Source organism: Emys orbicularis, chromosome 1 (genome assembly GCF_028017835.1).
Source record: "Emys orbicularis isolate rEmyOrb1 chromosome 1, rEmyOrb1.hap1, whole genome shotgun sequence".
NCBI classification, from domain to species: Eukaryota; Metazoa; Chordata; order Testudines; family Emydidae; genus Emys; species Emys orbicularis.
The window spans coordinates 58,287,094-58,313,581 of record NC_088683.1 but is presented as its reverse complement, the minus strand read 5'-3'; the positions used below and the strand labels follow the sequence as shown (position 1 = coordinate 58,313,581).

The window sequence follows — 26,488 nt, the reverse complement described above, 5'->3', positions numbered from 1 at the left end:
CAGTCACCAATCATAGGACCAAAACCAAAGCTTGGGAAACTGGGTATTCACAAGGGTAGGTTTAGCAGTATAATAGGAAATCCAGCAAAGCAATAAACCCACAAAGTCCCAATGACAGGTAGGGATCTCTTTTTAGCATCAGGGTCTTACTTCTCAATGTTCATGCCAACAAAATTAAAACAGGAACAACTAGAAGCTACTGTTCAAAATGCAGTCATGAATAACCTTGCCAAATGTCCGTTATGGGAAGCCTGCAGCAGCAAAATACTTGGCAAAAGCGTAGACTAATACTTGGCATATATTTAATTAGAAAGAGAAATCAATTGAAAGTAACCTTCATTTATTAAATATTTTTAAAAACCCTGATGTGAATTACTTTAACAAAACTAATGACAACTAAATAAGTCTGTAACTGAAGTGCCCAAGTAATGATACATAGCACAATGGGTCATGTCTAGTGAGCTATTTACTTTGTATGTTGCAAGAGGATGTAAATTAAGAATGCACCCACCATTGTGCATTTTTAAATATCAATATCTAAAAGAATTAAGAAACTGAAATGTAAATAAATATATATTTTAAATAGATCTGGAATGTTAAAAAAAGAAACCTTTGTAAATTGCCCCTTTTCTGTCTCCACAGATTTTCAGGATACTCTGGCTACAAAGGATAGAATTTAACACCAACCTAACTGGTTGAGGAAAAAGGAAGACCAAACAAGCAAGTGACAGCTGCTCCCCAATTGCAACAAGATACAAAAAGCAGCTGCCTTAGCAGTTTCATATTTTATCTGATCATTCAGTATAGCCCTTCAAGATACCCTCCATACTTGTCCATACAGCAGAAACTGTTTATCTTGTCTGTACTATTTTACTCTCAACGACAATGGCCATCACCTTCTTTTTGCTAATATAACTACTTTATTGCTTTTCTCAGGTCAAAACAATAGCCTACTGTACCTCTCAACTATACCTAATTGAGGCAAGTAATTTTTTTATACATATATTTAACTTTGTTCCACAAGAAGGCCCTGATCCTGCAAGCTGCTCCAGGTGGAGAGGCCCCCTCTACCCACCTTTACTAAACTACCCCCCTTTAAACTCACCAAATGACCCTTGAATCTTTCTGTCTGCACATCCCCTTCACCACATTACACCCTCTAAACACCATCAGCTGGGTGTTCAGTGAAACTGGATGGGAAAGTTTGGTAAAAGGGATGCTAGAAAAATAATAAATCACTTTTTAAAAAATACCTGCCCTTCTGATTTTTCAGCCTTTTGGAAAGCTACCCACCCTGAATGTGAGAGGGATCATTACAGGTTCAAAATTCAACCTTAAATGCATAGACAAATGTGAGCATTTCCCCAATGGCTTGGAGGGGACTCCACTTACTCTCTCCTATGCTCTAAGATGAAGGAGCTGCCATTCTATTTTTCTCTTAATACCTGGGAGAGGAAAACCATTCAATTTCTCTCCATCCTCTCCCACCACAGTACTATCCTAATTCCCTATTGATTGCCCCACACCACACACCCTCTAAGTTTCCATCTTTATGCCATTCAGTTTTCTGCTCCACTCACGTTCTCCCTTCCTGTTCCTCCTTAGCCTGTTTTCCATGTGGCCTTTCATATTTGTCCTCCTTTACCCCTCAACCTCCCGTACCTCATATTCCCCTGCCCTTCAGGCTCTCTCCTGCATCCCTCCAATTCACCAGATCTACTCAACATTACTCTCTACCAAATTCTGTGCAGACAGAAAATGTTGTTTTAACGGATACATGTTGACAATAAAACATTTCAGAACAAGATTTCAGAAAGGGCCCAAATTTATAAATGATGAAATCTACATAGTAAATTAAAAGAACAAAACAACTAACCATGTGAAGTATCACATTGAAAAGCTACTTAAACGGACAGAAAAACAAATGTATGCCTCATTTTAAGCCTATTTCAGAACCTAATTTTAACTATAAAGTCACAACCAGCAACCTAATAGATATATATAGGAGCTATAAACAGATGTGTAGGTTACCAGATTAATATCACTTTCTTGGCAGACAATAATTCATTAAAAATAAAAATCAAACAGAAGAAGGTCAGAAACCCCTTTAACTCATCTAACTCCAACTAACAGCTATACAACCGCATTTCAACAGAATTATCTATAAAGAGTTTTCAAATCAAGTGGTGCTGTCATTTACAATAATATGCAGGAAATGTGTATTTTTTGTATCCCCAATTTGCATCAGTATAGCTGGAGATGGAGGACTGGCACAGGATATTCCCCCAAACCATTTATAGGAAGACATTCATGTTCCAGACCAGGTTTCTAGGACTGAGTGGGTAAGACCTGCACGCAGAGGTCACTGCCAGGTATATACATATACCTGACATGTTGACCATGCACCCTAGCTCATGTCATAGAAGCGCTGTAGAACAGCTTCAACTTTATGGGGAGCAAGAATAGGGAAAGCCTCATATTCCTGCTGTTGGCTGGCCTTTTGCGTGCAGATGCCTATCTGCAGACCCTGACAGGTTTTGGTTCTTTAAATATTTCAAAATACAACAAAGGTAACAGGATGGGCTTTTTCTTACATGTTCTCCAAAGCAAAGATTTCCTGTCAAATTATATTCAAACACTATTCTAACAAACACAACTGAAGCCCTCTCCACTCTGCAAGTAAACCATTTTAACTCAGTCATCAAAACAAATGCTTGCAACTACCAATTTTCAGGATGCAAACCATTTTTAAGAAAAAGTAGCATGGTGCAAGCAAAGTTGCTTTCTTAAAAACAGTTTAATGGAGATAGGCAAGACATCATTTAACTGTGGAGTAAAAGACAGCCCAGACCTAAGTGTGGATATCCCACTTTGACTAATATAGCTGCTGCTTTGTAAAGCTATTTGCCAGATTACACCTGCAGTGTGTTTTTAAAGACAATAACACTATACCATCCAACTTGACATCTCTGAACAAACATGCAGTTAGTGACTAACACATTCTATTACAGAAAAAGTACAAAACCCCCTGAAAATTTGGAACATTTCTCTCAAAATGTAAAATTTTCTATTAGCCCAGACAGCAGGTTTTTCCATTAGAATTCAATATATGAGTAGCAATATGTTAACATGCTGCAGAAGTGCCAAAAAATCTGCTCAATTGTAGAAAATTCCCAATCCCCACAACATTTCCCAAGTTTTAGACAATCTTCTCCCGTCCCGGATAATTACATTCTGTTTACCTAAATCTCTATTGCAGCTTCAGGAGGGTGTCATATTCTTTACTTTCTCTTCTAAACGTTTGTGTAGCCCTGCTGCAACTGTTAAAAGCCTGAGAGGCAGTCTGTATTTCAGTGGTGAGTGAAGAAACTCCTCTGTGTTTATGAATATTTATTTAAATGCTTTGGGATGTTTTGGAGTGAAAGGTGCTATAACTGCCTGCTATGGGCACCCTGGAAAATCCAACGTAAATGTCGTATAACAACAAGTAAACCTGGATTTAAAATTAGAAGAAACAAAAAGAACACTACTGCCAAAGTGGACAACAGATTTTGCACAATTTCATTAGTATTTGTAAAGAGTACGAAAAGAAATCCATAAATCCACCTAATCTGCACAATCGTAGCTATAAGCACCTCAAGGGGAAAGAAAACATGCTTCCACTTTTGTTCACAAGTTTTTCATACATGGAGGTTTTGGATACTTTTTAAACAGACATGGATCTCCTTTCTGGAAAAAATGAACATTCAACCCTTTGAAATCCAGGCCATACATTGGATTGCCTAGCTTTAGACACAAGGTTTTGCATTGATTTGAGGGTTGCAAGATTTGAGAGAATCAGAGTGAGAGGGTTAAATTGCTAAAAGAACTAATATGCATTGTTAGCACAATTCTATGAAACATCATGGTTTTGAAAATGTAAGGATCTTTACTTTTTATTCGGCTTTCCCACCAGAATTTTTCCTTTTCTTCTCAGTTGCAAAAAGAAAAGCCCTCACCTAATTGCTCATGGCAAAGCTGCCTGTAAAGGGATCCATCACAGAAGCAAAGGGAGAAAGAAACAGAAGCATTTGGTACTAAAGGAAAATAATCTGCTGTACACAGAAAAGTCACGCAGCTGATGGAACTGCAGTCAGCCTAGAGAGGCTATTGAAAAACACCTGCAAGCTCCCTCAAGAGACCTTTACATATATTCATAAAGGAATAAAGAGCTCCCTGAAACGTTTAATAAGGCAGGCAAAACATAATCCGAACAAAAAGTCTAATGTCTTCATTATATAAAGAGAAAGATCTTATATAATGAGAATCAATTTCGCCTCACTAATCAGTTTTCATCATTAATCCAGCATTACCTTGCTGAGAAATATTTCTTTTATGTAAAGATGACATACTTCTGCTATGCTGGGACTGGTGGAAAGAATAGGCTTTGCTTCTTTCAGGGGAGTAGCTCCTACTGCTGACACTGGAGCCGGATCTGCTGTGTGGAGAATCCCTTCGGCTCACAGGCGATTCCCTGAAGAAAGGAGAGTCCCTCTTATGAGGGGATCTCTCTCTCAAATAATGAGAAGGATAGAAGCTTTTTCTTCTTAAGCCATCTCTGATGTCCCTTTGAAGGTAGCAGAAAAGATAAAATTAATTACTTCTCCGTACTCTGTTTATAGAAATTACAGAAATCTAAAAGTTCATAACTGGTAACAAAATAGCAAATTTCCATCTCTGTAGTAAGTAGAAACAGGTCAATCATTCTCTACACAGTAAATCTGAGACCTCCAGTATCATTAAGTACTAAGTAATTCTTGGGCCAACTTAAATTGGTCAAATAAAAATTGTTAATCATATGTTAAATGTAAGGAGATTTCTTCAGGTTTTCATTCAGTTCAACAGATTTTAGAACCGTTTCCAACATCTCCTCATCAAATCCTCCACCTCTCTTATACTAGTTGGTAATTTACACAAACTACTAAAGATATATTAATAAAGTAGTATATATCTGAAGGGTGAAAGAAATATTCACACAAAATGCAACTGGATGCACCTTTGGTATTTTACATTTTTTTCTCTTGCACAGTCATTCCACTCTCTCCTTTTGGACACTATCCAAGTTTTAATATGAAATTAATTAAAATAAAAACAAACCCAAAGAGGAATTAGTAAGATGCATACATAAGTATTGCTCACAATCTTTCACTGTGGTAACCCTCACTAACGCACTCTTAATATTTAAGTTCTTTGGGGTACTTGTCATTTTAATTTGTTTGTAAAGTGCCATGAACATAAATGATGCTGTATGCAATAATTCTGATTTCAAGCTGTAATAATTGCGAAATTATAATTAGGGCTGCAATTCTGACATGTAATTTTTAATCAAAAATCATGGAGCAGTCATGGTAAATTTACTCTAAGTCATGGGTTTAGTGCCTGATCCGTGATTTTGATTAAAAAATGCCCTGACAAATGAGGGGGTCACCCACCACCTGGAACAGCGCTCTTTGCCCCAGGACCACAACTCTAATCCCAGCCCATTGAGGGGAGGAAACCCAGGGGGGTGGAGGTGGGGACTGGAGAGTGAGCCTGCCCCATGTTCACCCTGGCATCGGCAGCTCCTGTGTACCCTGTGGCTGGGCCTGGGGTTTGAGAGAGCCTGTTCCACACTCACCCTGGGCACAGGCAGTGCCACTTGCTCAGGCTTGACCCTGCCGCCCCTCCGTCATCATATGGGGGAGGCATTGTGAGAGCCAGATTTGAGTGAGTGGTTCGGTAATCCTGTGTATCAGGTCACAATGCCTGAAACAGGTAGCCAGGCTCAGCCCCATGGGACACAGAAGCCACTGCTGCAGGGTGAGTTGCATTAATTAATTGTTGTTTCTGGTGGCTTAATTTAAAAAGAAATACGTTTGAAAAAAGAAAAGTTGTGTACATGAGAACTGATTAAATACGCAATAACCACCATTATTAATATTACCACAGCACTTAGGAGCCCTGTTATGACCACCATGTAGATGCCTGAATGCATGTGAACTTAATAATTATACATATTAGTTAAGTGATAAATACTTCAGAATTATTGTATATTTCACCAATTTTTAACAAGCATAGTATTTGAAAAACTTTAACAGCTCCAGATACAATCTAGCGTGAAAACTCTCATTTTCCAAGTTCTAAAAGTGTAGAATTTACCTGAGTTTTCCATAAAGGAGCTGTTAGGATACACAGATAAATAATATGGAGCAATTGTTTATAATGACATGCATATAAGAAATATGAAGCAACAGCTGCTCAGTCACATTCTGAGATTTAAACTGGGTGTTTAAAATTTCTATAGTGTACAAACACAGACAACTTTTGATTTTTCTTAAATAAACAAAACACAAGCTTTCAGGCAGACTGGTACACCACGTTTCTGCCCAAAGCAAATTTTTATGAGCAAGTTATTAAACCCCTATAAACAGAGGACTTTATTATGGAAATGTTTACAGAACCCCAACTGTTGCATATCTGTAATAAATACTCTAATATTCATTCAAGCATTTACAAAATATTTCTAAACAAATCTTCATTAGATCAGAGAGCAAAAAATGATGGGGGGGGGGGAAACAATGACTGCAAGAGTGTGATGGATCAAAAACGAAATATTTTGAATTTTATTTTTATTCATGTTTTTGTCATTCTTCATTTACATTGTTAAACTAGCCTTGCTGAACTGTAATAATACAAGCAATTAAATAAAAGAATTTCTGAACCATACAGCAATAACTTCACACTTCTGATCACATTATTAATGCAACTAAACTTGTTAAACTGAACAAAACCACTCAAACAAGTTTTTATTTATTTATTTCCAAACATATATTCCTTCCCCAATGTGAATACACTGGAATATGCCTGCAGCTCAGCAATTAAGACACCATTTCAGCAAAGCATATGCTTGATATTTCAGCATGTGCTTAAATGGTCTGCTGAATAAGGATGGATTTAACCACCAATTCTCTGCTGAATCGGGACTTTAATGCAGGACTAAAATCCCTTTAATGATTGAATTTAATCTCCATATTTGACACAAATAACTCTTCAGAGTACAAATGAATTTTCTATGTAATATTTTAAGACAGTGTATTGACATTTTCATCTCTACACAAACTAACTTTCACACACGCATTCTGATAATCTTGGGCATAAGTCACTCTTCACATTTTAAAATTAAACACAGTTATTCCCTTATTTGTCAAACTAATTGAGATACCCCAGATTCGCTGAAGTTCTGTCAGCTACGGAAGTTATCTATTACTGCCAGCTTGACTACCAGAGGCAACATTTTAACAAAACAAAAAACAAAACAAAACAAAACCACACACACACAGAAAGGAAGGGTGGTAGCATCAGGGGAGTGCCAATATTCAAGTGCCAATAGTGCCGAGCCACTGGGGTCTCACACAGAGCTCCATGCGTTCCACACCTAGCCCCACCACCACTGCCACACACCCTTTCCTTAAATCATCCACTCCATATCTCCAATCACACCACTCTTCTCCACGATGCCTGCTCATGCCCTACTCTCCCGATGTTGGTTCACCCAGCGCATCATGCAGCAGCTTTGTTGGGAACTAAGGCTTGGTCTACACTAACCCCCCAAATCGAACTAAGGTACGCAACTTCAGCTACGTGAATAACGTAGCTGAAGTTCGAAGTACCTTAGTTCGATCTTACCTCGGTCCACACGCGGCAGGCAGGCTCCCCCGTCGACTCCGCGGTACTCCTCTCGTCTAGCTGGAGTACCGCAGTCGACGGCGAGCACTTCCGGGTTCGACTTATCGCGTCCAGACAAGACGCGATAAGTCGAACCCAGAACTTCGATTGCCAGCCGCCGAACTAGCGGCTGGGTATAGACGTACCCTAAGGGGCTGTAAGCGGCCTTCTAGAAAGGTTATGGAGGTGAAAGGAGATGTGGGAGTGGGAAATCAGTTTGGAAGGGAGTAGAGCTCAGCTATGACAAACCACTGAATTAACGTGAATACCTATAAACAAAGCTGCATGTTAGTTGTCCAGTATAAGGGTGAAGATCTGTACGGTGGAAGGAAGATGACTGAGGCTGACGAGGAATTGGTGAGTGGAATATAGAGGGGCTACTTTATCATATAAATGCTTTTTTCTTTGCTTGTTAAGGGTTTCATTGGTGATATACACAGCCTAGCAACCTTAACTCAGAGTTAAAGACATGAGCAAGTATGTGTGATAGATCACAAACGTACTTTTCCATCCTGAACAAATAAATAAAGGGATGTGAATATACAAATGTTTATTGTTTTACTACACCTCACTATACCTCCCAACTTTCACACAAATGTGACACAAGCCATCAATATAACAAGTGACCAAAATGTGGAGTACTTCTTGGTTTTTTGCATGTCATGTCAGAATGAACAGTGTTTCTTTTTAACTGCAACACCTGTTTTTAAAAGATATTTTTGCAGTGTGTGAATAAAAATCAATGCGGTTTTATTTATTTTTTTAATAAAGAAAACAGGGTACTCAAGGTAAGGTTACAAGGCTTTCCTCAATAATAAGGCTATAATATGCACATAAATATAAGTAGTCAAGAATGGAAGAGGAAGATTTTAACTCAGTCTCCTAGTTCCTGGCCCTGTGCACTTTCCCCAAGATTAAGGGGTTTTCTGATGGGAAGATGTGTCTCTCATCCATAGAACATGGCCTGAATTAGCAGTGAAGCATAACAGGGAGCTTGACTCAGATGAAATGCAAAACATCCCATCACATCCATTACACCTCATAAGTCTGAGCTTCCCAATACACGTAGTAGTCATTTTATAGTTTAAACACCCACACAAACAGTTCAAGAATCAAGAACTTCTCCTCCTCCAACATTCTGCAAGTCTGAGAAAAATGAAATCAGAACATAAAGGAGAGGGATCCAGATATGTTAGTATTTCTCCCAGAACTCAGTAAATCTTCCTGTTAAGATCAATATGTATACTGAAGTAAATCACCAACTGCAGTTTACTTATTATAATCCTTTGTTTTTTCCTAAGATCTTAATCAATTCCATACTGATTTATCTTCTACTATACTATACATCTGGTCCCAGTGACCTTTATTTGAACTCTCAACATATTACAAACAATGACATACTTCTCATATCAATTGGCCCAGCAACGTTTTATAGTCAAGCAACTTTTTACAGTATTTAAATTAGGGATGCTTAGGTCAGTGTTAGCTCAAATAAAATTCACGTACTAGGTCTTGTTAGTTTAATCTTATCAATAGCTTTAGAGTGGTTTCCCTAATTCACATGAAGAGGGGTGCAAACAAGTATTTGATTATGGGCCACACAGATAATCAATATGCACTGCTCTTGTGGACTGCACGTTTAAAATATGAGTAAGTTACACTTTAATTCTAATTTCCATGTTGTGCAAGCCATTGTACACTGTGCAGGTCACTGTACTGAGCCCAAAATTTGCCACTGTGTACACCAAAACCAAGTAGAAAGTCTGCCAGACCTGCCAGTATTTTTCTGGTGCCATCACAATCGGAGGGAATATGGATGACTAGGACAACATGAGGAGGATTTGGATATCCTTTTTCTAGGACTGTATAACTAGACCGGGTGCACACTTAAAACTGAATTGGGAAGCATGTTATTCCTGTTTGTACTTAGCAGTGATGAAAACATCCTCTCCCTTTTCTAGGCCCTGTCAGTGAGGTAGCTTGGTAGCTATCCCACCTGCTGGAAACAGCAAAGTGAGGAGGAGTCTGAGATGGCAAGTCATAAAGGGATGTTGTAACTCAGAAGTTCATATTTTCTGTCTCCATCTGCTGACAGGAGAATCTACTGCCAAATATGTGGGGTGGTATAGAAGAACAAAGAATAAGAAATATACAGCCCGGGGATAGGGTTGCCAGGCGTCCAGTTTTCGACCGGAACACCTGTTCAAAAATGGACCCTGGCGGCTCCAGTTGACACTGCTGACCGGGCTGTTAAAAGTCCGGTTGGCAGCGCAGCGGTGGCCCAGGGCTAAGGTAGGCTCCCTACCTGCCCTAGCTCCGTGTGGCTCCCAGAAGCGGCCGCCAGGTCCTTGCGGCCCCTAGGCACATGGGCGGCCCGGGAGGCTCTTCGCGCTGCCCGCACCCTTGACTACATTATCCTGTGAGTAGCTGAGATCATTTAGTGCTGAGATCATGTGCACTGAGATCATTTAGACTGTTTGTAGAGTAAGGTACTACTCAATACAAGAGTGACAGAACTGAATCCTAAAAAAATTCAAAGTGAAGGCAATTTCAAGTTTTTGATCCTCATATATGGAATCCACAGAATATTCCAGTTTTAAATTAACAAACAGAAGGCACAAAATTTTGCCTCCAACCTATTGCCCATAGTGATGACTGTGACAGTGTACAGGCTTTATGGGGGGGTGCTCATAAATGTATGTATGATATAACTGGAATAGGGTTTTGCTACATATGCCATGTAACATATCTATGTAAAGGTTATGATCTACTGGTTATGTTCATCCTAGTTGTATGCAGGCACCATTTGTGTGTTCAAAGTTATGAACAGTGGCTGTATAATTGCTTGATTTCTAAGCAGCCTTAGTTAGAACATTTGGTCAGTTCTTGGGAAAGGAATGTGCAAATTAGGTGCTCAATCAGGAAGCACTTAACAGACAAAAGAGCTTGGAAGACTCCAATCCACATAAGAAGTCTACCTGAGGACATTCAAGGTAGTATGTGGGTAATGGCTATGACCTGCAAGTCCTGAGTCATGCATGGGCATGTGACTTGCCCATGTGATTCCAAATCTCCATTTTGTGACTGGATTCTACACAGGGTGAGGAGGGGGTCTCCACCCACAAGAGAAAGTCTATTTAAACCCCTGGGAGACCCCTCCATTTTTGTCTTCAGATGACTAAAGAAGGAGCCTCTCCACCCCCCACCCCTGATATTTTTTATCAGGTGGGGAGGGGAAAGGAAGCCAATGTATATACAGGAATCTAGCATCATGAACAGAGGGCAAGCTTTAGTGGACAGCAGAACACCATAAAATACACAGTGTGCAAGTGAAAGTAACTCTTGGGAAATTAAGTTTTTCAGTAAGCTTTTTTGTTTAAAAAGCTACTGAATCGATTTGGGAAATGGCAAGAGATTGGGAAGAAAAGAAGTGTCCTCTCAAGCCATCCACCATGTACTGCTGTGTTTCTATACACAGAGAGTTTTTACAGCTGAGCTTCCTACAGTTCTCCTGAAAAGAATAGTGTTGAAATGGAAATGCTGACAGGCCATTAACTACACAGTCACTGCTTGCCATGTTATTATAATTCAATCAAGCTAATCAATGTAAAGGTTATTCTTACAAGAATATATACCTAACCAGATGAAAGACAGAAGAAGAGAAAGAACTTAATAGAATGTGTTGATTTAACCACCTCAGTTCCTGTGGCTGACTTATCTAATTTGGTTAATAAAAAGGTTCAAAGGCAAATGTTAAATTACAGAATGTGTTTGTAAGATAAATTATTTTGACAGACTCAAATCTTGCCATTATAGTTTGTTTTATCTCTTTCCTTATTTCCTAATGGACTTTTTATAAATTAGAAAAAAACACTCTTCAATTTCATATACTTTTTTAAAGGTGAGGTTTGAAACACCTGAACCATCTGGAAAAGACGGTTACTTACCTGTACTGTAACTGTTGTTCTTCAAGATGTGGATGCAGATGTAGGAGTTCTGTCCAAGGAAGCAGGAATGCATTGGAGAGGGAGTCTGGGCTGTGCCCTCTCAGTGAGCAAAACTGCTGGCATTTCCTGTTCTGCTTGGTTACGAACAGGTCCACCTGAGGAAACTCCCACCTTTGGAAGATAAACATGGTAACCTCTGGCTGAAGGGACCACTCATGGTGAGAGGAGAAGGATGTGCCGAGGTGATCCGCCAGTGCATCCCAGGCTCCCAGAAGGTGCAAAGCCTGGAGTTGAATGGAGTGCTTCATGCAGAAGTCCCATAGATGGACGGCCTCCTGACACAGGAAGCGGAGGAATGAACTCCTCCCTCCTTGCTGATGTAGAACACAGCCACAGTGTTGTCCATCAGAATTTGTACAACCTTGCCTGCAATCAGGGGAAGGAACACCTGGCAAGCTAAGCGGACCGGTCTGAGCTCCCTGATATTTATGTGCAGGGAGAGTTCTTCCTGGACCACAGGCCTTGAGTCCTGAGGCTGTCAAGGTCCCCAACCTAGGTCTGGCACGTCCGAGACTAGGAACACTGATGGCTGGGGGGAGACAAAGGAGACTCATCATTACTAACCGTGGGTCCTTCCACCAGTCAAAGAAGGGGAGGGCCAGGGTTGGAACAGTAGGCACTGAGTCCAAGTGGTGTATGTTGGGGAGTAAACTGAAGCTAGACATTTCTGCAGGAGCTTGAAGCGTAGTCCTGCATGTTGGACCACATACGTGCACGCGGCCATGTATCCCAGTAGCTTGAGACAAACCTGAATCAAGTTGAGCACTGCTCCAATAAACTCTATTTTCTGTACTGGAATAAGAGTAGACTTTTGCTCATTTATCAACAGACCCCACGCTCGGAAGGTGGCTTGGAACAGGTTGATGATGTTCTTTATTTGAGCCTCTGAATGACCCTTGATCAGCCAGTCATTAAGGTACGGGCAGACCTGAACGCCTTGCCATCTGATGAAGTCAGCTACCACTACCATGGTATTGGTAATAAGTCTGCTTTACAATAAACCTGAGAAATCTTCTGTAGCGTACCAGTTCCCTGGATCCAGAGAGACCATGCGGAACCTCAGTTTCTTGAGATATCTGTTGAGGTGACACAGGTCCAGGATGGGATGAAGGCCTCCTTTGGGATTAGGAAATAACAGAAGTAAAACCACTTCCTTCTCAAGTTTCAAGGTACCTCCTCCGCAGCCCCTACCTATAGGAGGGTCTGCACCTCCTGAGCAAGGAGTTGCCCATGAGAAGGGTCCCTGAAGAGGGACGGGGCTGGGGGCCTGGGAGGGAGGGGTGGATGAAAACTGCAGGGTATAACCGTTCGTCACCATATTTAGCACCCAGGCACACCTTCAAAAGGCTGTTTGGGCCCACCAGAATACCTACATGACTCCAGCTGGGCGGTTGAGGTGGATGGAAGCGGCTGACGGCGCTTGTAACCTCTCCCTTTTCGCTTAAAGGAGTCTTGTCTTAGAGGCAAAGCCAAGAAGCATGGCAGCTGCTGAGGCCCGAAGTGCTTCCTTAAAGTGGACGGCACATAGAGGTCCAGGGACCTGAGAGTAGCCTTTGAGTCCTTCAGGCCGCGTAGTCTGGTATCCATCTGCTCTGAAAATAGTAAGGAGCCTTCAAAAGGGAGGTCCTGGATAGACTGAGAGAGTCCTAAGGATTGCAGTCAAGAGCATCGTTCATGATGACAGCGAAGGCCATTGTCCTGGCCGCCGAATCTGCTGCATCTAGTGCCACCTGCAGAGAGGCTCTGACAACAGTTTTTCCCTCTTCTAAGAGGGCTGAGAATTCCCGCCTTAAGTCTTGGGGCAAGGAGTCCTTAAATTTGGATAAAAAAATCCCACAAATTGTAGTCATATCTCCCCAGTAAGGCTTGCTGGTTTGAGATACGTAGTTGTAGACCACCTGTGAAATAAACTTTCCTCGCAAACAGATCAAGTTTCTTGGTGTCCTTCTGTTTGGGGGTAGCGCTCAACTGGCCCTGTCTGTCCCTTTCATTAGCACCAATACGAGGGACCCTGGAGTGGGGGTGAGAGTAGATACTCATACCCACTGACTGGCACATAATAGTTATTCTCTACCCTCTTCGAAGAGGAGGGCAGAAAAGATAAGGTCTCCCCCATAGGGCTCTGACCAGCCCCATTACTGCCTCATTAATGGGTAAGGCCACTTTAGATGGAGCTGCTGCAGCCAGAACGTCAATGAGGCAGTGAGATGATTCCTTGAACTCTTCAATATGAAACCCCAGGTTAGCTGCTATCTGCTTCAGAAGCTCTTGATGAGCCCTAAAGACATCTTGGGGAAGTGAGCTGCTCGACCCCAAGATAGCCTCATCTGGGGAGGAGGAGAAAGAGGTCTGTACTGGAGGAGGGACTTCTTCCTCTTTTCCAGCTTCAATAACCTCCATAGGGCCATGTCCTGTAAATTGGTACTGGGGTCGGTATCGGAGTCGGGGGTCCAGTGTCAAACATGGAGGAGCGGGAACCAACCTCTCGGAAGCAACCAAGTATGAACAGTGGGAGGTTCCAGAATGGACACTGCATAAGCCACTCTCCTCCTGGCTAGGTACCAGTGGGGAGGACTCACACCGAGGTCTGGCGACCCGTAGGATGGATACTGGTGGCCCTTAGGTTGATCATAGGGCTCCACATCAGACTCAGATGAATAATCCTCCCTAGGCAACCACGGGGAGAGCGGTACCTCTAGCTACCTCCGTTCAGTGCCGAGGGTCCAGTAACCGGTAGCGGTCTAGGGATGACCTCACAGAGGAAGGCTTGCCTCTAGGTGGGCCTGGTGCCAGGAAGGAGCTTGAGGCACCATGCTCTCGCCTGCTCGAGGACGACGAAGCAGTCAGCTGACCACACAGGGTCAACGGGACCTGGGGCGACAATAAGTTTCTGGTCACTACAAAGGCCTCCATAGTTGAAGGCACCGCAATGCCACTGGCACCACAATGACTTTCTGGCATCAGCAGAGGGTCCCGCACTGGAAGCAATGGGCTCAGTAGAGTCAACAGTGCTGCCATGGCACCGGGGGTGGAGGAGTGGCCCAACGCAGGTTGCACTCCACTGCCTTCCCTTTGCTTGCCTCTTCGGCAACAGCAAGTGCCCTCTGTTGGTGTGCTGCTTTTTGTGCTTCTTTCTCAGCATCAGGGATGGAGAGCGGTGCCAGCATGCACATGGTGCCGGAGGAGCGCTTCGCACTGAGGCTGAAGTGCTCAGTGCCGAATCTGGGTGGTTTGGATTAGGATAGCCTTAAGTCTGATCGCTCTGTCCTTCTTTGTGTGAGGGTTAAAGTCCTGACAAATTTGGCAGTGGTCTTTCACGTAAGATTCTCTCAGATGCTTCAGACAACTGGAAGGTGGGTTGCTCACAGGCATAGCCTTGCCACAGGAGGCACAAGGTTTGAAACCTGGAGACTGGGGCATGCCTGGCCCCAGGGGCAAGGGAGTCTCTTAACAATAAGTTGGGGGAGTACTAACTTCCTACACAAAAAGTATTTACAATATGTACACTAAAACTACACTTTAGACTAAACTATGAACAGAGAGAAACCACTGATAATTGCCTTACCGAAGCAAGAGGAGACATTCCAGCAACCGTCATGGGTGGTAAGAAAGAACTGAGACGGTGTGAGGCCGGCAGAGCACCTTATACCAGAAGGTGCTAGAGGGCCGGCCCAACAGGTACAACTGAGGGAAAAATCTCTGGTAACACTGCACGTGGCGTGCGCACACCTAACGTGGAATGGACATGAGCAAGTACTCGAAGAATAAGCCTCACACTGCCTTGTTGAACTTGAGGATCAGGAAATATTGTGACTAGAACCCTTTTTCCTGATGCTGCAGCTCTCGAAACATGCAGAGTCTGGATCTGTTGAAGAAGCAGACACTTGTGAGAGGGGTCCCAGAAAAGGGGTATAAAAAAAAGGGAAATGGATGGCTGTGTCAGAATGTACCCCATGTATTCACACCCTATGCACTATTGTAATAATCTTTGTACAAAATATACCTTGTGACGTATCATTTGAAAATTAATTAATATTACATTTTAATATAAATATAAAAATTAAATGTAATAACTCACTGGTCAATAATATCATGATGACATGTTTGTAGTAAAATTATACATAAAATTATAAACAAAAGCTGAAATCATGACCGAAGAGGGTTAACCAGACAAGTCTGGGGAAGGGGTAAATTAGTTTCTCAAAGACAAAGGACCAAGCTGATGCCTCTAGCCAGGTGTCAAAGTTGATAGGCAACAACCTATCAAGTGGACATACGTTGGCAAGGAAGAGGGGGCAGGAACAAACAGAATTGCATCTTAGTTAACAGCAGCATGAAACCTGTTTCACCGTGAGACTCCAAAATTCCAGCCTCACTGCGGGAATGAACTTTATCTAGGGATAACCCTCAGGAAAATGCATTTGAAAGGGGTACTGGACTATAATATGAAGGGCCCCAATTTCTCTCTCCCTAACCAACTCTTTTTAACCTAAGATGACAAAAGAAACAGCTGTTGGACTTTGGGAGCAGATCCCGGCCTGAGAATTTGGTCAGCAATGTTACTGGGAACATGTGATAAGGGACTTCTCCTTGAACCAAGTCTAGTTTGTAAAGTTTTAGCACCGGAAAGCATTTTATCTTTATTTCTCTTCTAACCATTTCTAACTGTAATGCCTTATATTTATACTCACTTAAAACCTATCTCCTTGTTGTTAAATAAACTTGTTTCACTCTTTAATCAAAACTAATTCAATATCATGAATTGTTTGGGTAACTCCATTTAAGGGTAGCAAACTGTTGTATATTGGTCCTCTTAGAGGGGCAATGGACTTAATATATCCGGACTGTCCAGAAGAGGGCTGGACAGTGTAGAACACATATTTTGGAGGAAAATCCGGGAGTGGGAGTGTGTTGGGCTCACCCTGCAAGTGGTAACCAATTGTTGTGGAAGCTGGAGTGTAACTCATGTGTGACTGGCAGACTGCGGCTATACACAGATGCCCAGGGTATTATCTGCATTGAGGAAGGTTGTTTGTGAGCTGCCCAAGTGGGAGCTACAGCACCAAAGCACTGTGAGACACCCAAGTTTGCTGGGCAAAGGTGAAACAGCCTCTCACTGGTCTGGATTTCACCCCAGAATGTCATAATGGCATAACCCAATCTCACAGTGCTTAGGACCCATTTGCCTGATGTTACTGAACTCCAAGCACTGTGGAACTGGGACAGACAGCCTGTCCCCAAATGGAGGGGAAATAGCCTGAAAGTTGATAACTGGTATGCTGTCCTCAAGGGGAGAGTCAAATTGACTGCTTGCCAGCAGCATAAAAAAGGATGGGCTGGCTGGTTAAAATTGGAACCAGAAGGCCTTCTCCTGTGAGACTTGTGTCTTCTCTTGGAGAAATCCTATTGTCTTGTTGAATAAGGAGGCTGCCTGAAATACTGCTGGGAATACTTGCTCAACTGCTGTTGTTGGTGCTCACCCCTATAATGGTGCCTCAGAACTACAGAGGTATAAACTCCTAAGGACAGTAAAGTGGCCCTGGAGTCCTTAAAAGAATGTAATGTTTCATCTGTCTTTTCAGAAAACAAATAGTCCAACAAACAGTAAGTCCTGTATGGTCTGTTGTATGTCAGGAGCAATGCTAGAGTTCTGCAGCCAAGAATCTTCTCCAATCTCCAATTCTTTTAGGAAACGTCCCACGCCAGGGTGCGCAAACACCGAGCGCCCAGAAACACCCGGGTGAAATGCCAAGATAGCCACAAGGTGGACCTTGAGAGAGCCAAATGCCAGGTGCTAGTCTCTTAAGTGCATAAAATAATCCAGGATGCACAGGATCGAAGCCTGGAGTGGGAGTACCTTCCTTTGGGTGCACCAGATAGAAAACCTTTTCCATTTTGCTTTATAAGTGGCCCTGGTAGATGTACAATTAACTAACAATGGGTAACTATATACAAAGATAAGTAGAAGAGCTAGGCATTAGTGGAGCACTTGCGAGCAAGAGACCACTGTTCTAACAACCGTCACTGGCGGTAAGAAGGAACTGAAGGGGGGTCGGGCCAGCAAGGTCGTATATAGAGCGCCATATCAAAGCCACTCCAGGGGGCTTCATGGCCAGCCCGACGGGTAGCTGCTAGGGAAAAGTTTCCAACAGCCGTGCACGCAGCGTGCGCACACACCTAACTGGAATTGATATGAACAAGCACTCCAAGAAGAACATGCCAGTATCAGTAGGAGCACCACTCCAGAGGAGTGTCGGGGACAGAAAGGCAGAGTAAATCAGTTGCTGCCTAATAAGTGAGGTGGGTTCAAACTGTCAGTGCCAGAACTGACATCAATACCAAATCTGACAGCCATCCAACAAAGTGCCAGAGTGACGGTACAGTGCCGCTCTGATCTTGCCTCTGTACCAGAGAGCAGACAGACAGCCCTGCTCCATCTTAGGCACTTGAAGAGCCATGAAGAAGAATCCATCTGAGTCCTGGAATGGCTCCAATTAGTCTTGTGAGTTCTCTTCCTAGGGGGAACAAAGGAAGGGGAACGGTCGCTTTTTCTCAAAGAAGAGTCTAAAACCAGCTCTGACAACTGATGAGACGGGCAATCTGCAGAAGGCCCGAGGTCTGGATCTGTCCTAATGGCTTCTTCTAGGAGATGTGGTTTCAAATGCAGATCCCAAGCAACCTGTTTCCTTTTCTTAAAGGAATGACAATTTGAGCATTTTTCCTTAATATGCCCCTCTCATAGACACAACTAAAAAAAAAAAGGGTAGGGTAGCTACCCTGCAAGAAGGGCAGTGGTTGAAACCTGGTGAGGGCATAGCATCAGGTAATACTAAAAAACAGCAACTATTAAACTAACTAAACTATTTACAAAGTCCACAAAAATCTCTTTGTTGCATAAACCGTGAGGAAAATGCAGCCCAGAAAGCTCTGACTCACGCCATGGGAGGTGAGAAGAAACTGAGTGGTACAGGACGCCACCATCCTGATATAGCCATGGGAGGGGCCAGAGGATGCAAGTGCTACCCTGACAGGTACTGCTAAGCAAATTTCTCCAGCTTCGGTATGCTGGGTGCCTGCACACCTGAGTGGAATACATGTCTGCAACCACTCAAAGAACTAGTGGTTCAATTCCCAGCAAGGCTGTATTCAACCATTCACTCTTTTAAAGTAGATGAATTGAATTCCATGCAGTATTTTCTACGGAGTTATTTTGAATTAGGTCCTGTCTCTTCTGTATGTATTTTAAAGATCCTATAGTATATTTCCTTCGAGTGTTGTTTCCTCCAGTGTCCTTGGTCAAAATGTTTCCTCAACATTGTCATTCGATGCGTTCAGTGCTATTTGGTTGCTACTCTGCAACCGCAGAGTTTGCTGCATTAAGTGATGTTCTCTCTGTGTGCACGTGCATGTACATATATCTGCCTAAATATACAGTTTTAAAGTGCTCTGGGTTCCTCAGGATGAAGAGTGTTACATAAATGTAAAATAGGATTGCTTTCTGATAAATGAAGAGTTCTTTTCCTATTTGATTTGGTCCTATACTTCTAATGCAACTTGAAATTAAATATATTTTATGTGGTATTCAATGTTGTCAGCACATCTCTGGGAATAATGATGCTATATCATGCCGCATAACTAGCACAGGAAGTAAAGCACATCGCTCAATAAGATAGGAGATTATAATCAACTAATTATCAACTACAAAGCCAGAAACTAAGAGTTAGGACAGAAACCAAATCTTTAAAGCACATAACTGTGCAATGAGTGAATTTAGAAGTAGCTTCATTTTTAAAATTTCCTAGCTCATTTCAGTTTGATCAGATTTTCATCACCACTATAACATATGTAAACATCTGTGATTTTAGGCTATTTACATTGCACTGGACACAGTATTTACTTGAATACATTTGTTGGTAAAAAGTGGTTAACACAGTTTATCTAGCTAAGGTAGACAGGACCTAACTATTATAAAACATCTTAACGAATCCTGTCAGGGTCTGAGTGCCTTTAACTCTTAATGACTTCGGGGGGAGGGGTCATGGAAATAGAGCATTCAAGAAAGGTTTTATACAACTAATTTAACAAAATAACACTGCCAATAAGATTTGAGAGAGACCAAAATAGTTCTTAGAGTGATTTTAACATTTGCACAAAGCCCATACCTTAATAAAACGCATGAAATTTATGTTATGACTAAACTATGTACATTGACAGGTAACGACAGACTTCCTTTAAAGAAAGTTCTGTCTAGAAATAAATATAGTGAATGACAGTTTCTCCACAACCTTAGCACACAGACCAGTCACTGTACTCCAACCTTGACTTCAATACCCCCAGTAATGCAATCCTAGGCCTTACTTGGGCATTAACTGTGCCAAATTTAATCAAAAATTACATGGCGGTTCTGTAATGTAATAAACCAACAAAACTCATTTTGATTTACTATCCCCTTTCCTCACGTCCCAAAAATATCTGCAGATTACGTGACTAAGCTCAGTCCAGAACTTTTAAAGTTAGTTGAACACCTCAGGAAGAAAAGAAGTTTTTAACAGGTAGTTGATGCCTAACTACAACAATGTTAATAGCACAGCTATACATTGTGGCTTCAATATGCAGTTGCACTTTAACAAAAAACATCAGCTATCCTCTCACATACCCTAAAATTATCAAACCCTATCTGCAACAAAAAGGAACCTACTGGTTACCACAGCTGATCTACATAGGAGCTAAAAATAAGGGTACTGGGGATGCAGCAGCACCCCCGGGCTTGAAATGGTTTCCATCATATACAGAGTTTACAGTTTGGTTCAATTTCAATTTGGTTCAGTTTAAAAAAAACATACTGGATAGGCAACTCTGCCTCCTTAGAGAACTGAAAGTGTAATTATAACTTCTTAAGAACTACAAATTCATCATGGAGCAGTGCTGTGAGCTAGGACTGAGACACTTTTTAATAGTGTTAAAACAAAGAACACTGCCTGGGATAGTATCAGATAAGCAGCTTATAAGTAACTTCCATTACTTATGAAGATAAACTCCCATGAGACAACGCTCCCTCATGTGATGACCTCTACTGTTCCTCTCAGATTCCTATTGACTGGACATTGAAACAGTTTAAAATTATCTGCCAAAGTCAGCAACAGTCATCTGGTCTTCAACACTGCATCAAGAGGACTTTTGCTGCCTGCCTGGTATATAACTGTTTTCCCCACATGTTCACTAAGAAGTTTCCCCAATATAATCAGGCTCCAACTCATGGGAGTTCCTCTTGTAAAACTTCCTGCCATTATTTCCTACAGGAGTACTAACTTGCTGGGGTCAGACCATATGCCTCCAGACTACACTAACAGCTAAGAAACTGGGCCCAGATGGGCTTGCTTTCTTTAAAAACTCTTTGAAATAGGATATTAGTTGTGGCGTTACGTTGTATAGTATATGAATTCTTTTCAAGAATACTCTTTGATTTCAATATGTAATGGTGCAGTACTAACAGACAATAATATATATAACCTCAAGAACATTCTTGAGGTTATATATATTATACAATTCCAGTCAAAAAACACAAAACAAAAATCTGAAAAGAGCATTTAAACATAGAGAGTGATTATAAAATGTTCAAAATAGTGACTGATTTACTTAAGATATCAAGTTGACGTTGGAAAAATATATGTAGCAATAAATTAATTTCATACTCATAAAATTAGTAATTTTTAAAAATATATAAAAGTTAATGTTCTCTTTTATACGCAAATATGAGACAATACACAAAATGTGGTTGCATAAGAAAAAATATGTGCACACAAACATTTACTGGGCCCACCAGCTATTGCTTGTTAAAACTTGACATTATCTTGGATCAAAATCAAGTTTACATATCAGTTACGATAGTTGAGTGTTGCTGAGGAGGGGAGATTTCTATTTTCATTTGTAACAGAAGAATTTGTTTCTCTCTTCCTTAATCTTCTTCCATTTGAATAGTACATTGCCTTGCTATTCAGACCATTAGCAGGACCTCCACACGTGACAGGAAACAATTTTGGTTTAGGTGGATTTACCAGAATATATTTTAATGGACAGCCAAAATGTTTTTAAAAATTCACAATTTACTATCTTTATCTTTATAAATAAAGGATTTTTTTATAAATTGTATTACATTAATAATGTATACAACAGAAAGTCTGTCAAATTACAATTAGCACAAAATTACATTACTCCAATCTTTCAGTGATTCACTACACAAAGAAATCCCTGACAATATTGCAAATGTGTGCTGAGGGAAAAAGTGGTCAAGATACAATAATTAATATGACACTGACTCATCAAATGGGGAAATCGTTTATTTGTAATTATGCTTTTCTGAAGATACCAGCCTGCCCAATTTCTTTTACTCCTGGGTCTTAGTTCCTATATGCAAAACAAACTCATGTACACATTCAGAACTCTCCTAACTCTTACATATTTTTAACTTTTGAGGGCACAGGCAGCAAGAGAGGACACAAGCCAGATTCCCTACTCATGGCTGTTGCACTCAACCCCCTGCTTGTTATAAACATTGCCATCTGCACCTTCCATGCAATTCCTTCAATTGTGCAACCAACAAAGTTCCCCAAAAGCAAATTCAAGATGATCAGCTTAGAACAAAAATATGGCTTGGAGGAAGGAGGTGCAAGAGAAAGCTCCAAACTCAGAGGAAGCATATGGATGAATGAGTGAGAATTCTGCAAGATCTCTTCAGAGAAGCAGAAGTAATTATCTGTTCTCTAAAGAGAACATGTTTGCAGGATTTTTGCTCCAGGTAAGAAAAAAGTTCAAGGGCTGTCCCAAAAGAAAATGAAAATAAAGCTGCAATGAGAAGCAATAACAAGTTGATCCAAGCCAGGTGAAGATGAAGTTTTTAAAAATAAAAGACTAAAATACCTCTCGAACTCTAAGGGGGAAGAGGGGCGGGAGATTTTGACGTCTCTTACCTTAAAAAAATTATGGAGCATAGAGAGTCCAAAATGGAATTCCTTTGGTGGATGAGTCCAAGCAATATGTTTTGTAAAGGTGTGGAAATGGGATTTGCAGATGTCTGCAATGGAAATATCCCTGAGGCAAAGTGGGGCTAGCCTCGCCATGAATCAACGAAGTCTTGTCATGGCCTTCTAGTTTCAGGCCAGCCAGGACACACCAAAATGAAATGCAATCAAGACATCCATTTTGACACAGTCTTCTTAGTAACAACAATACCTAATGAACTGGTGTCAACAGGAACAAAAAAGTTGGGTGGATTTTCTATGGATTTTAGTTTGCTCCCAATAAAACTCCTTGGAGTTTTAAAATTAAGCATAAGGGGAATGACCACACCAGGATAATGTAATTAGTTTATCTTGCCTTATCCTTTCTGACTCTCTATGGCACCTGTCCATAAGGGTTAAGATTCCTAAATAATTCTTCCCTGGAAGACACACTGTATTTTAAAGCTACTCTATTCAAAAGACCTAAAGAGCCACATCTGTGGCTGAAGTTTTGAATTCCAAAAACCTATCCCAGCTAAGAACACATGGGCCAAAACAGCTTATGTCACTGGGGGGGAAAGTTTAAAGAAAAGTAACTTTTGATCAAGTAGAAAACAAACATTTTTAATCCTGGGCCTTCCAAATTCTCAAACTAAAAATCTCACCCTAGTTTAAGTATCCCACACAAACAAGCCAATTCTCTCAAAAACTTTTGTTTGGAATAAGGGAGGGAGCCCTGAAAAGAAACCCAATAATGAAAGTTCAGACTCAGGCTTATGGAGTCACTACCTATGTCTTCACAGTACACAGTGCAATGTAATTTAAAGGATAAACTATGACCTACATTTTTTTCAAACAAGATTATGCTGAAAGTCTATCGATATTTATTCATGCCCCAATCCTGCAAACACTTAATTCACATGATTAATTTTATAACTTGACTTTAAAAGGAACTACTGACTGTGTAAAATTAAGCACATGCATAAGCGTTTGCAGGATTAGAGCCTTAAATAGGAAGTTTAGTTAGATTTCAATCTTTGGAGAAGAAATAGTATATTATTACATTTTATCATATTAAAAACTAAATCTCCCAAGAAAAGAAATCAGAAGCCAAGAGACATGTCAGCTGGATCATTCCTAACAAAATATGTCTCCTGAATTAAAGAGAGAACTCTATACTTTTCAGACAAGGACTTGTTTTTATGCACACCTAATACATCTAGCAGAGTTGTATTATACAAGGAAACTAAAATTTTAAATATAAGCTTATACACTATTATTCCTAATTGTTCTCACTGCATGAATAATAGAAAGGTTTCTTTTTCCACATTTTTATCAAGGAAACTTTTTTGAGGGAAAAAAGTAAAAACCATTTTTCAGGTTCATGAATACGTTTGCTCACCTTGTTTTTTTATTTTTTTCTGGCCTGATGCATATGGTTGGAACTACCCTTTTCAATATCTGTCAAAAGTAAGATTATTTTCTTTGGGCAAGTGCCTTATTGATATTATGTATATATATATTTTTTTTGGTAAGAAAGAGGTTCTTGTGCAGTGTCCCTTAAGACCTGCCAAAAACTGCAACAGAACACAGTAGACTTATGCACATTTTAGTACCATTCTATAAATCCTCCTGGCTAAGTTTCTCCTCTATAAGCAATACGAAGATCAGTTTACACTGGAAGGAAATCTAAATCCAAAACCTGAAGACTCTGCAACATTACATTTTGTGTTTTAAATTAATATGAAAAAACAAGTACATCATAAAAATAATTGATGCACACAAAATTATTTTTAAAAAATGGAGCTGTAAAATGCTGAAAGTCAAATAAATGTCATATTACTCTCTTGTTATGTTAGATTTTTACAGGCGGGGGTACATTTTATAAACGTTGTATGTTAGTTTAGCTACAAGACTTCATTTAAAGTCAGTGGGAGCCCACAGCTAAATCTTTATACTGTAACACTTTAAAATTTACCCCATTTAGTTAAATGCTGGTAGTACAGTAATTATGTAGATAAAGATGACTGCTATGGCCTATGAAGTGTCTGGAAATAGTTCAAATATAATCCTGGATATCAAGAGTATGTTTTATTGAGAGAAAAACTTCATGGGATCTTTACCTTTCATCTGGACAGCTGTCTGACTCTCTCACCAGGGGCTTCTGTTTAACATATCCCCCTCCTCCAAAAAGCAACTTTTATTAATGCAATACGATTAGACCACTCCTTTGGTACTTCATATTATTATATGTAGCACAAGCATGTGATGTGTCATTAAACAGAATATTAGACTGTGTTTATAGCAGTTAGCCCAAGAGTCTGGTAGCCAAGATTCCTGGATTCCTATTCCAAGCTCTGGCACTGATTTGCTCTGTAATCTCGGGCAAGTCCTTTATCCTCTCTGTCACAATTTATCCATATGTAAAATGGGGATAATGACACTTCATTACCCACAGAGATGTGGAAGCTTAAGGTCTGTAAAGCCATATAAGATATTCAGAGGAAAGACAGTATTTCTGTGTAGCATTTAATAAATAGAATAATGAATACAAATATAGGACTGATTGGAGAACTTCTGCTGCTTTCAGACTATTCACTACTTCATTCAAAATGAAGTTTTAGCGTTTTCCAAAAAAATAATTTTTGTTTTGCCTTCAATACACAGGTCTTTTTATTTCCCATTACCAAAATTTCTTTTGTACCTCCGAGAAATTGATGGATTTGTTTACATGCACAAAAATACATGACTGCTAAGAACTGGACTGAGACCACTTGCTCATTTCACATATACCACCAAAAAGCCATCAGATAGCAACGACTTTCTTAACAGTACCTAACAGATTAGCTGCATCCAACCCAGCAACCTAGAGGGGAAATGATCCAAATCTTCTACTCTAATAATACTTTTTAGAAGTCTAAAGACGTTCTAGAGCGTATAGCGAGTCAAAAGATAATTCATATAATATATTATCCATGGATATGACATACCATATAAAAATGATAAAATGTCTGATATCCTGATTGTATCAATTATAAAATGTAAAAATAATTTAAATAACCTTTATATCTGTAAATTTGACAATCTGCAATTTCTTTTTGAAGACTATAAAAAGATGGAATACCACATTTTGCCAAGTACTATCACACATGACTTTCATGTGTGTGATTTCTAATGCACTGAATTCAGTTTGGCTGCAAATAAGAATGAAGTAATGCTTTGGACATCCTGAAGAATTACAATCCAGTGTGACTAATCTGAACAATAGCCAAGAGTATTTAAGTATTTCACATGGAAATAATTTCTCCAACTACATAATTACAAACTACCCCCCCCCCCCCCGACCCCTCCTCTCTCTCATACACACATACATACACACACAAATTTATACCTTTGGAGAACTTCAACACACATGACCACTATTTCCCCACCCCTTCCAGCAATCTTATGTTTCATAAAACAGAATTCAATTGAATGTGCTTTGAATCAAGTGAGTTTGGTATACTATTCAATATTGAATACAATATATCTTTAGATCGTTATACAAAAGACCACTCGTCTTTGAGCTATTGCCTCCCTTCCATGTCAATTTTTAAAATTTCACTTCTCTGCACATCATCAGGGGCCAGACGCATATAAAAACCAGAAATCAGGTATGAAGATAATTCTCTATTTACAAAACACATGCAATTGTACATGTGTTGAATCTGTTCATGAGTTAGTTAAACCAAATCAAAGGTG

General features: G+C 40.4%; 1 protein-coding gene across 7 annotated transcripts in view; it reads right to left on the bottom strand.

Moving 5' to 3' along the window:
• PPHLN1 (periphilin 1) overlaps nucleotides 1–26,488 on the bottom strand; it is a 127,264-nt gene that overhangs the window by 68,158 nt on the left and 32,618 nt on the right. For 5 of the 7 annotated variants that reach the window (XM_065400279.1, XM_065401079.1, XM_065399635.1 and 2 more), the window contains one exon: nucleotides 4,353–4,606. In XM_065400279.1, coding sequence (XP_065256351.1) covers nucleotides 4,353–4,606 — 254 coding nt within the window. The remainder of the gene's footprint in view (nucleotides 1–4,352; nucleotides 4,607–26,488) is intronic. The other 2 variants (XM_065402555.1, XM_065404063.1) reach the window with 1 other exon arrangement.